This window comes from Oryctolagus cuniculus, chromosome 4, assembly GCF_051225735.1.
Source record: "Oryctolagus cuniculus isolate XC-2025 breed Fujian yellow rabbit chromosome 4, ASM5122573v1, whole genome shotgun sequence".
In the NCBI taxonomy this organism is placed as follows: Eukaryota; Metazoa; Chordata; class Mammalia; order Lagomorpha; family Leporidae; genus Oryctolagus; species Oryctolagus cuniculus.
The window spans coordinates 169,303,898-169,316,641 of record NC_142870.1 but is presented as its reverse complement, the minus strand read 5'-3'; the positions used below and the strand labels follow the sequence as shown (position 1 = coordinate 169,316,641).

The 12,744-nt window shown below is 46.1% G+C and overlaps 1 protein-coding gene across 6 annotated transcripts in view; it reads right to left on the bottom strand.

The window, feature by feature from the left end:
• CNOT10 (CCR4-NOT transcription complex subunit 10) overlaps positions 1 to 12,744 on the bottom strand; it is an 83,092-nt gene that overhangs the window by 19,230 nt on the left and 51,118 nt on the right. For 2 of the 6 annotated variants that reach the window (XM_008266104.4, XM_051818530.3), the window contains 4 exons: positions 11,977 to 12,179; positions 8,144 to 8,265; positions 2,198 to 2,374; positions 478 to 558 (listed from right to left, as the gene is read on the bottom strand). In XM_008266104.4, coding sequence (XP_008264326.3) covers positions 478 to 558; positions 2,198 to 2,374; positions 8,144 to 8,265; positions 11,977 to 12,179 — 583 coding nt within the window. The remainder of the gene's footprint in view (positions 1 to 477; positions 559 to 2,197; positions 2,375 to 8,143; positions 8,266 to 11,976; positions 12,180 to 12,744) is intronic. The other 4 variants (XM_070072908.2, XM_070072911.2, XM_089331221.1 and 1 more) reach the window with 2 other exon arrangements.

The following is a 12,744-nucleotide window of genomic DNA, read 5'->3' as shown; positions in this document are numbered from 1 at the left end:
CAAAACTGAAATAGCACTCTATACTGAAGAACTTCAATTCGTACTAAAAAATTTCTCAGAACGAAACCACAGGAGCAACAGTTTCACCGCTGCAGTCCGTCAGACACTGAAGATGCTCCATTGAGGGAGGGCTTAAAAATCCCACAAAAATAGAATTCAGAAGTCCCTTCCTGTATTACACAAATGTTTTCAGAAGAGAGGGAGAAGCTCTTCTTACCCCATTTATAGGATCAGTGCAGTCCTGAAACCAAAACCTGACAAAGACGCCCCAAGGAGAGAAAGCCACAGACCCCACAGGAGATCAACAGGTCGAACCTAACGACCTAGAAAAGGGGGTATGCTCTTACCACGCAGGGTCTCAGCATGAACACTGGATGTCCAACCAGTAAAATTTATCATGTTAACAGGACAAAGACTGCTTAAGAAACACTGTGCTCATTTTGATAAATTTAACGCTAACTTTGATTAGATACTCACTTCAAGTTTTCTAATTCCTGCTTTCTCAGTGGTGATGACGGTGGAGCTGGAATGAATTTATCTCCATCATGGCTTTTACTGCTAAAATAGAGGTGGACTTAATTAAGAACAGCACATAAACAAGTACAACATTTATTTCCTATCCCATATCTGTACAATGTAAGAGTCAACACAATGGAAATGCTTCTAATTTGGTGCTACTAACATGTTAAAGCTATACCGCATTATTGGTTTCTTTTCCCCAGCAAATGATAGTTTTAAAAATCTCTAAATGAAAAAAATTTCCATGTTATGTAAAGAATATCACTTCAATATTTTCACACATTTCTCATTCATCTGCTTTTTGGCAACTACAGAGAAACAAAATTCAGTGATGGAGGAAAACCCCACAATTTTGTTTCAAGTTTTTTTTTTTTAAAGATTTATTTATGGCCGGCACCGCGGCTCAATAGGCTAATCCTCCACCTAGTGGCGCTGGCACACCAGGTTCTAGTCCTGGTCGGGGCACGGGATTCTGTCCCGGTTGCCCCTCTTCCAGGCCAGCTCCCTGCTGTGGCCAGGGAGTGCAGTGGAGGATGGCCCAAGTGCTTGGACCCTGCACCCCATGGGAGACCAGGAGAAGCACCTGGCTCCTGCCATCAGATCAGCGCGGTGCGCTGGCCGCAGCGCGCCAGCCGTGGTGGCCATTGGAGGGTGAACCAACGGCAAAAGGAAGACCTTTCTCTCTCTCTCTCTCACTGTCCACTCTGCTGTAAAAAAAAAAAAAAAAAAAAAAAAAAAAAAAAAAAAAAAAAAAAAAAAAAAAAAAAAGACTTATTTATTTGAAAGGCAGAGTTAGAGAGAGTTCTAGAGAGTTCTTCCATCCGCTGGTTTCCTCCCTAAATGACTACAATGGCTGGGGCTGGGCTGAACTGAAGCCAGGAGTCAGGGACTTCCTTGGGATCTCCCATGTGGGTGCAGGGGCCCAAGCACTTGTGCCACCCTCTGCTGCTTTCTGCTTTCCCAGGCCATATCAGGGAGCTAAATCGGAAGTGGAGCAGCTGGGACCGGAACCGGCACCTATATGGGATGCCGGCACTGCAGGAGGTGGGCTTAACCTGCTAAGCCATGGCACCGACGCCGGGCCCTCTAGTTCTCTACAATAAGATGTTATGTATTTGATAATCAAGGAAAAGATGCCGGGCTGGGGGAGCTGGGTATGACAGTGTCAAGTGTGGACAGCAGAACCTTCTGTCTGTAACGGGGTTGCTCTGCTATTATGCTGAGTTCCCTCAGTTCCCACAGGTTGACACGATTTGTAATTGATATCAGAAACTAGACAATTAGGCACACTGGTTTACAGTGTAAGAAAACAGGAGTTACAGGATCTGTGCTGCCTCTGATAACAAGAGCATCTCCTGAAACCATCCGTCCTGTCGGGGAAACCTGTGCCGTCCAAGTTCCAACCAGGCCTGCCCCTGCCTGGCTTCTGAGATTAGACGAGATCAGGGCTCCGGGGTGGGAAGGCTGCAGACTGTACTCTGTCTTCCAGCGTTCTGTCCTGAGCCTTCGCGTTCTTCCTCTCTTCCAGAAACATTCTGCAGCAAGCTTTCTTTTAATTATTCAAAACAGAATTCTGGGGCTGTGGCTGAACATTTTAGGCGGTCAGTACCTGCAGGAAGAGAGGCCTCCTGCAGCTCTCAAGGATCTGCCAGGGGTCTGGCCCCAGGGAGCCACATACCTGCAGGTCTCACTGCTGTCGCTGCTTTCTGTGGTTCCACCTAGTTGGCTACTATTTTTAGACCCATTTTCCTGTTTTGGGTCTTGCTGTTCTTCAGGTAATAGCAACAAGGCATTCCTGAGACAAATGGCTGCAAACTCCATGCTGGCTACAGGGATAGCGGAAGACTGTCCATCACTTAAAAAGAACAAGAACAAATTAGCTAAGCATACTGAAAAACAAACAAACAAACAAACAAACAGGATGTATTTTGGGATAACATAATTAACTGTTAATGCTGAATATTCTATATATGATGTAAAAAGTATTAACAATGGGTTACAAGTACATATACTACACACACACTGTGCCTCCAGGAATCACATGAGGACAGGAGGCCACGTTGGATATGCTGTAATGTCAAAGATACACAATAGTCCTGGAGGAACTAAGAGTGGACAGGAAAAATTACAATGAAAACCAGGACAGGTGCATGGTGAAAATGGGAAGTAAAGAAAATGCACTTTCACATTGGAGCCTTCTTTTGGTTGATCCTTGCGTTTATTTTTATTTTAGTTTTAAAAAGATTTATTTGAAAAGCAGAGTTACAGAGGCAGAGGCAGAGAGAGAGAGACCATCCATCTGTTGGTCCACTCCCCAAGTGGCCACAATGGCCAGGCCTGGGCCAGGCCAAAGCCAGCAGCCAGGCGCTTCATCCAGATCTCTCACAGAGGGGCAGGGGCCCAGTCTCCTGGTCTGTCTTCTGCTGCACTCCCAGGTGCATCAGCAGAGAGCTAGACTGGAAGTGGAGTAGCCAGGACTCACATGGATGTCGGTGTCATGGGTGGCAGCGCAACCCACTGTGCCACAACTGTGGCCCCATCCTTGCTTTAAAAACTCCTTTACAAGGGGCTGGCACTGTGACGTAGCAGGTAAGGCCGCCACCTGCAATGCCGGCATCCCCTATGGGCATCCAACAACTGGGGCTGGGCCAGGCCGAAGTCAAAAGCCAGGAGCTTCTTCCAAGTCCCCCAAGTGGGTGCAGGGGCCTGAGCACTTGGGCTACCCCCTACTGCTTTCCCAGGCCACAGCAGAGAGCTGGATCGGAAGTGGATCAGCCGGGACTCAAACTGGCGCCCATATAGGATGTGGACGCTGCAGGCCGTGGCTTCAACACTGCGCCACAGCGCTGGATCCCCCCAAAAATTTTGGAAAGTAATGACAACTTTGAAATTGTAAGATAATGATACTATGTCATCAGATAGTATTTTATAAAATACTGTATTATGAATGAACTAAATTAAGACCAAAATATTATATGCTAAATACTATTTAAACTTGGAAAAATGTTTTCTGTTTTACTTTTTAATTATTTATTGCTTAGAGGCAGGCCCCCCCCCCCACCAAGAGACACAGAGACAAGTTCCCAAAAAGCCAGAACTGGGCCAGGAGGAAGCCAGGAACCCAATCCAAGCCATCCACATGATTAAGTGGGAACCCACACGTTTGAACCATCATCTGATGCCTCCCAGGAAACTGGAACTCAGAGTAAAGGCAGGACCTGAACCAGGCACATAATATGGGGTGTGGTCTTTTTAACTGGTGTTGCCATTAGGCCAAACATCTACACCTGGAAAAACTTTTAAATCGCAGTGAAAATTTTTCTTCTTGGAATAAGAAAAAAAAAGAAAAGCAGTAAATAGTTCAACATACAGTATGAACAACAAAAAAAATAAACACTGTTCCTCAGCACGGAATGGGGAAAAGCTGGAAGCATTCCCACTAAGTTCAGGAACCAGGCAGGGATGCCCACTCTCACCACTGCTATTCAATACAGTCCTGGAAGTTTTAGCCAGAGCCATTCGGCAAGAAAGAGAAATGAAAGGGATACAAATTGGAAAGGAGAAGTCACACTATCCCTATTTGCAGATGACATGATTTTTTTTTTAAGATTTTATTTATTTGGGGCCGGTGCTGTGGCTCAGCGGGTTAATGCCCTGGCCTGAAGCAGCAGAAGATGGCCCAAGTCTTTGGGCCCCTGCACCCGCATGGGAGACCCGGAAGAAGCTCCTGGCTCCTGGCTTCGGATCAGCACAGCTCCAGCCATTGTGGCCATCTGGGGAGTGAACTATTGGATGGAAGACCTCTCTCTCTCTCTCTGCCTCTCCTCTCTCTGTGTAATTCTTTCAAATAAATAAATAAATATTTTAAAGAAAGATTTTATTTATTTATTTGAGAAGCAGAGTTATAGACAGAGGGAGGGGAGAGACAGATAGAAAGGTCTTCCACCTGCTGGTTCACTCCCTAAATGGCGCAAAGGCCAGAGCTGGACTGATCTGAAGCCAGGAGTCAGGAGCTTCCTCTGGGTCTTACATGCAGGTGCAGGGGCCCAAGCTTTCCCAGGCCATAGCAAAAAGCTGGATCGGAAGAGGAGCCGCAGGGACTCAGACTGGCACCCATGTGGGATGCTGGTGCTGTAGGTGGAGGCTCAGTTCACATAGCACCAGCCCAACATGATTCTATATACAGGGGATCCAGAAGACTACACTAGAGACTACTGGAACTCATCAAAGAGTTTGGCAAAGGATATAAAATTAATACACAAACATCCACAGACAATGCCACGGCTGCGAAGAACTTCTAAGATCAAGCCCATTCACAACAGCTACAAAAAACAACAACAAAAACAAAAACGCCTTGGAATAAATTTAACCAAGACTGTCAAAGATCTCTACAATGAAAACACTAAACAAAAAAATAGGAGACATACACAAAAAATGGAAAAATTTTCCAAGTTCATAGATTGGAAGAATATCATCAAAATGTCCTGAAAGCAATTTATAGATTAGATGCGGTCCCAATCAAAATACCAATGACATTCTTCTCAAAGCTAGAAAAAATGATGCTAAAATTCATATGGAGACCCTGACAGCTAAAGCAATCTTACACAACAAAAACAAAGCTGAGGGTCGGTGCTGTGAACCAGCGATTGAAGCCCTCTCTCTCTCTCTGTAACTCGGCCTCTCAAATAAAAATCTTGAGAAAAAAAAACAAAAAACACAAACAACAACAACAAAAACAAACCCGCAAATCCAGAGGCATCACAATACCAGACTTCAAGACAGACTATAGGGTAGTTATAATGAAAACAGCTTGGTACTGGCACAAAAACAGATGTGTAGACCAATGGAACAAAACAGAAACTCCAGAAGTCAATCCACGCATCTACAACCACCTTATCTGTGACAAAGGAACTAAAATCAATCCCTGGAGCAAGTACGTACGGTCTCTTCAACAAACGGTGCTGGGAAAGCTGGATCTCCACATGCAGACGTATGAGGCAAGACCCCTACCTCACACCTTACACAGAAATGCACTCAAAAGGATCAGAGACCTAAATCTACGACTTGATACCATCAAGTTATTAGAGAACATTGGGAGAGGCAACTGACAGACTGGGAGAATATATCTGCAAATTATACAACTGATAAAGGGTTAATATCCAGAATCTATAAAGAGCTCAAGAAACTCACTAACAATAAAACAAACAATACAGTTCAGAAATGGACAAAGGACTTGAACAGGCATTTTTTAAGATAGGAAATTCAAATGGCCAACAGATACATGAAAAACTGCTCAGGATCACTAGCTGTCAGGGAATTGCAAATCAAAACCACAATGAGGTTTCACCTCACTCCAGCTAGAATAGTTCTCAAACAGAAATCAAGACAACAGGGGCCGGCACTGTGGCACAGTGGGTTAATGCCCTGGCCTGAAGTGCCAGCATCCCATATGGACGCCGGTTCGAGACCCGGCTGCTCCACATCCGATCCAGCCCTCTGCTGTGGCCTGGGATTGCAGTGGAAGATGGCCCAAGTGCTTGGGCCTCTGCAACCATGTGGGAAACCCGAAGGAAGCTCCTGGCTCCTGGCGTCGGATCAGTGCAGCTCTGGCCATTGCGGCCAATTGGGAAGACCTCTCTCTCTCTGCCTCTCTTCTCTCTGTGTAACTCTGACTTTCAAATAAATAAATAAATCTTCAAAAAAAAAAAAAAAAAAGAAAGAAACAACAAGTGCTGGCAAGGATGTGGGGTGGGGAAACAGTACCCTAATCAGCATATTAAACAGTGATCTGTACTCCCACATTTATTGCAGCTCAATTCACACTAGCAAGGATATGGAATCAACCCAGATGTCCATCAACTGAAGACTGGATAAAGAAATTATGGTATATGTACACTATGGAATACTACACAGTGGTAAAATAAATGAAATCCTGTCACCTGCAACAGAATGGGTGCAAATACCATATGTTCTCCCTGGTCTGTGTAACTAACCGAGTACCTAGAAGGTAATCTATAGGAGTGAAATGGACATTTTGAAATGGGAAGATTTTTAACAGCCTTTGTCTGGACTATTGAGGAATAGTGTTTTTCTTCATATTATTTTTTTTTTTAAGATTTATTTTATTTGAAAGAGTTACACAGAGAGAGAAGGAGCTGCAGAGAGAGAGAGAGAGAGAGAGAGAGAGATGTCAGTCTTCTATGTGCTGGTTCACTCCCCAGATGGCTACAACGGCCGGAGCTGTGCCAATCTGAAGCCAGGAGCCAGGAGCTTCTTCTGGGTCTCCTATGCGAGTGCAGGGGCCCAAGGACTTGGGCCATCCTCTACTGCTTTCCCAGGCCATTGTAGAGAGCTGGACTGGAAGTGGAGTGGTTGGGACTTGAACTGGTACCCATACAGGATGCTGGCACTGCAGGCGGCAGCTTTACCCACTACGCCACAGCACCGGCCCCTACTTTATATTATGCGTTAAACTCTTTATTTAGTGTAGGGTTAATCATATGTGTATAAAGCTAATTGAAAATAGATCCAAGTAAAAACCCGACTGGGACTAGGAGAGGGAGAAGGGTGGGATTGCGGGTGGCAGGGAGGGTGGGTGGGAGGCAGCACGATGTTCCTCAGTCTGCGTATGTGCAATTCATACACCTCAAATACAATTTGAAAAAAACGTTTACTTCTGTATTAGAAAGTATAACAAAGGGAGGTGGTGGGCGGGGGCTTGGGGGGTGGGAACAGGTCTTCCATTCGTGGGTTCACTCCCCAAATGCCCACAACAGCCAGGCCTGGGGGAAACCAAACTTATACAGGTGGGGCTTTCACATGGGTCGTAGGGACCCACTGCTGCCTCCAAGGGTGCAGGAAGCTGCGTCCGAAGCAGAGGTGGGGCTCAGTCCAGGCACTCCAATACGGGATGTGGGCATCCCAAGAGAGGGTGTAACTGTCTCAGAGGGCCTGGCCCAGGAATGGACAATTTTCTTATTGTTAAAAAAGGTTTATTTATTTGGAACACAAGAGCGAGAGAAAAAGATATGGAGATCTTCCATCCTCCAGTTCACTCCCCAAAATGCCCACAATAGCAAAGGATGGCTAAGCCAAAGCCAGCAGCCAGGAACTCCACCCTGGTCTCCCACATGGGCGGCAGGGACGCAAGCACTTGGGCCATCACCTGCTGCCTGTGCAGGTGCGGGCAGGAAGCGGGATCAGAAGGGGAGTCCCCAGGCCTTGCACGGGCACTGACATGGGATGCAGGCGTCCCACGCAGCGCTTTCCCTGCTGCACCAAGCACTACCCTCTGCAGTTATTTTGAATCCTGGGGAATAGGAGAAAAAACCTAAGTGAAAAGCGTCGGTGCAATCCTAAAAGGCATCCAGATGCCCTCTTCTGGACATTTCGGGTAATGGCACTGAGCAGACCAGGGTTTCTTAGGGCGTGGGCAATGCCGGCATCCAGGGATGTAATAAGCCCTAATCACAGTGTGTCAGATGACATTTACTCTGCGTCCAGGGATGAGGGTCTGCTCCATGAAGAAGCAATGAAATCTAGCTACGAAGTACTTCCTCACTTTTATACACAGGTAACACATGAAACAGTAAATACACACACTTTCTCTTTGCAAGATACTTACTTATATACAGTGTTCTGTATGGACTGTGATGCCAGGACTATTTTACGATGATAGCCTTGACCAACAATAGACTGAACAATTCCTTTTTTGCTTGGAAGACCTTTAGTTTCTTGTTCAGAAGTCTACAAAATACAAATAATTTCCAAGAAATTTAAGGTAATTGTAAAACGTGACATGGAAAAATGACCCAATACCTTTCATAATTACTCTAAGTTTAAGAGAGCTCATAAGATCCATCTGTGTGGATTTTTTTTTTTTGGTGGTAAAGGAAGAAAATTTAGTATCAGAGGAAATAGTACATAGGTTGAATATTTGTAATTATGTGCTACACTGCTGTTTCTACGAGATCTGAGGAAATTCTAAGGAAAGAAGCCAATTCACGAATGACCCACGTATGCACCTAGAAAGTCCGCGTTCCCACTACCACGGCAGCACGTTACAGGCACTCCGCCACCAGAGCAAGGAAAAGGAGACACACAACACAGTATAAACCGTGACGCAGTTCCACTCTCTAGAGACAAAGACCTTTTCTTCTTACACCAAAGTATTAATTAAATTTAATTAAATTGTCAGCAATTATAAACTCCAACAAGCTATATGCTAAAATTATATGAGCACAATTCCTGACTTCTAGGAAATTAAAATGCACAAATCTTAAAATCAGAAAGAAAGCATTAAACTGGACACAGAGAGCCATTTACACATATTTCAGGACGTTCTATTAGAATGCATTCGCACTGGGCCTGACAGTGCCAGTTTCACTCCTCTTCTCCCTTCACTGCAAGTCTCTAATTTCCCTGCAGGTGGAATGTCACCTATCAACTTAAAAAGACGTCCAAATTCTCATGTCAGGAACAACCTGGAGCCAATCAATATATGTATTTGCAGAAATAAACCCTGCCCTGCCAAGAACTTTTCTCTAAAGATAATTTTTTTTTTAAAGATCTGTTTTATTTATTTGAAAGGCAAAGTCACACAGAGAGAGGTAGAAAGAGAGAGGAGGTCTTCCATCTGCTGGTTAACTCCAAATGGCAGAAACGGCCAGGGCTGGGCCAGGCTGAAGGCAGGAGCCAGGAGCTTCTTCCAGGTCTCCAATGTGGGTGGAAGGCCTAGGCACCTGGGCCGTCCTCTGCTGTTTTTCCCAGGTACATTAGCAGGGAGCTGGGTAGGAAGTGGAGCAGCCGGGACTCAAACCAGTGTCCATATGGGATGCCAGCGCAGTAGGTGGTGGCTTAACCGGATATGCCACAGCATTGGCCCCAAAACAAATGTTTTTATACTGTTAGTTATTAGTCTCTAATATAATTTTACTGTAGTTGTACTTATATATTACTTTAAAAATAAGGACTTACTTGTATATTCATTTAAAAAACATACTACACAAATGCAAAAAAATATAATGAAACTTTGCTGACTGGGACTAACTTTATGCAGAGGAGGTAGACAAGCTGCACTAAACAAAGTAAGAAAGCTGAACGCTCTGAACCAGGACCAGCAGGACCTGCGTGGTGCCACACTCACAAGGATCAATCGTGCTCTCGTTCCTGACGGGTGAGGCCACGCACACCGATCTAGATGGCGGGATCTGAGGATGCAATGCGTGAAAACAAACTGGCCCATGACGGAAGCAAACAGAAACTCACAATAAACCACACACCCAGTCCCCAACAGCCAGGATGTGCGCCAGATCTGTTTTGATGTAACAGGATCACAATAATTAAAATGCAGGGTCTGTGTTGCTTAGCAGATCTTTTCTCATACATTACACACCGCTCTGCTAACCACGAGCCCAGTTCCTGCCAAGAAACGGCTCAAACAACACGCATCACACTGACAAAATGACCCCTGAAATCAACAACTTAGAATCACGCTGGTTTCTTAAATTAAAAATGAATTTAATTCTGAGGGCAAGTGCTTTGTTCAACATCTGTCCTGCCCTGACTAAATAAAATACATTTTATAGAATTTTATCTGGAGTTTACCATTTCTTCTATTGGGATTTTGTTCAAATGTATTTGAGAGTGTTTTTACTGTTTTTAGGTCACCTTAAATCTTTTGTAGGAGTTAATGCCCACAGACAGACAGTCATGTCCAGCTTCCTACCAGCAGCACAGATGTGGGTGTTCTGTTATCCAAACACACAGAAACCAATCTTTACCATTTTTTAAAAATTTCAAACACAGAGTCTCCTAGCAGAAAATGGGGGCTACATTTGAAGTCCAGCGGAATCTATAGACAACCCTGAAAGTACTGTTTCTAAAATTAAGTAATTTAAGTACCGAGGTGGACACTTGGTGAAGCCGTTCAGATGTTGTTTAGGACACCTACTTCCGACCTCAGGAGTGTCTGATTCGAGTCTGGGCTCTGCTCTGGATCCAGCTTCCTACTCCTGCACACCCTGGGAGGCAGCAGCTGATGGTTCAAGTAACGGGGTCCCTGCCACCACGCAGGACACCTGGATTCAGTTCCCAGCTCCTTGCTTCAGCCTGGCTCCGCCTAGCCATGGTAGAGTGAGCAACTGGATGGGAGATGTCAGCCTGTCTCTGTCTTCTAAATTAAATAAGAATATTTTTAAAAAGATTTATTTATTTATTTGAAAGTCAGAGTTACACAGAGAGAGAGAAGAGGCAGAGGGAGAGGCAGAGGCAGAGGCAGAGAGAGAGGTCTTCCATTCGATGGTTCACTCCCCAATTGGCTGCAACGGCCGGAGCTGTGCCGATCTGAAGCCAGGAGCCAGGAGCCTCCTCCGGGTCTCCCACGCAGGTGCAGGGGCCCAAGGACTTGGGCCATCTTCTACTGCTTTCCCAGGCCATGGCAGAGACCTGGATTGAAAGTGGAGTAGTCGGGTCTCGAACTGGTGCCCATAAGGGATGCCGGTACTTCAGGCCAGGGAGTTAACCCACTGCACCACAGCGCCGGCCCCATATAAGTAATAATTTTAAAAGAAAATATTGGCTGGTGCCGTGGCTCACTAGGCTAATCCTCCGCCTTGCGGCGCCAGCACACTGGGTTCTAGTTCCAGTCGGGGCGCCAGATTCTGTCCCGGTTGCCCCTCTTCCAGGCCAGCTCTCTGCTGTGGCCAGGGAGTGCAGTGGAGGATGGCCCAGGTGCTTGGGCCCTGGACCCCATGGGAGACCAGGAAAAGCACCTGGCTCCTGCCATCGGATCAGCGTGGTGTGTCGGCCGCAGCATGCTGGCCGCGGCGGCCATTGGAGGGTGAACCAACGGCAAAGGAAGACCTTTCTCTCTGTCTCTCTCTCTCACTGTCCACTCTGCCTGTCAAATAAATAAATAAATAAATAAAAAAAGAAAATATTAAATTTTCCTGTATTTCTCCAGTCCCAGGAGGAAGTAACTTCCTGGTTTCCAGTAACTATACGACAGGTCCCAACCTAAATTCACGAATGGATTAAAATGTAAAAGCAATTTCTAGATATCCTTTTATTTCTATAAAGTATAAATCTGGGGCCAGCACTGTGGCGTAGCAGGCTAAGCCTCCACTGCGTTAGTCATACGTCTCTGAATATCACCTGGTTCACACACATCATCCTGCTGCCCAGCAACTGACAGTCAACGTTCCACCAGCAAGACTCTCTCGGGTCTTAACTCTCCATGGTGTCTAGAGACTGAGCGCCACACATCTTGCCACTCACCTAGAATCAAAACGTGAACAAATGGCTTTTGAACTAAGATTTTCCTCAACTTAAAGAACGGGAGGTTATCTTTATAAACTCCCGGAGAGTTAAAAGTGGAATGAGGTTTTCTATATTCCCACTTATTTTCTGCTTTCCACGGAACAAGAATGGGAGAAGAGATAACCAAACAGCACTCACCCCCTTATTGGCAGCAATGCAGCACTCAGCCAGCCGAAGCCACAGGCGTGGATTTGCGTGATAAACCTGGACAGCCTCAATCAGACACTCAAAGGCAGCAAGCGGCCTTCCAATGTGGAGAAGCTGGATCCCACAGTTGTACAGCAACTCGTACCTCTTGTTGGTCAGCAACGTGCACATGGGTCTTCCGGAAAATTTTCTGCCTAGCAACAAAAGTTAGACGAGAATACATTAGGTATAAACTAACAGCTACACGGAAACCATGCGTTCCTGTAAGAACTTTACACTCCCACGCCGGGTCTCAGTGACCCCGCTATGAGCAGTACCAGCTCTCACCAACCAGAGCGGGCCCCACCCTCAGCAACACAAATCCTCCCCAGCCATCCCACTTGTGCTTTCTCATTGCCAGCCCACAGACAACAACACTAGAGGAAGGCAGGGACAGGAGCTGAGAGGACACCCTCACTGCCTGACGTCACCTTCCCGCACGACAGGAGTGAGAGGACACCCTCACGACAACCTGACGTCACTTTCCCCCATGACAGGAGCTGAGAGGACACCCTCACTGCCTGACGTCACCTTCCCGCACGACAGGAGTGAGAGGACACCCTCACTACAACCTGACGTCACTTTCCCCCATGACAGGAGCTGAGAGGACACCCTCACTGCCTGACGTCACCTTCCCGCACAACAGGAGTGAGAGAGGACACCCTCACTACAACCTGACGTCACTTTCCCCCGCGACAGGATCTGAGAGAGGACACCCTC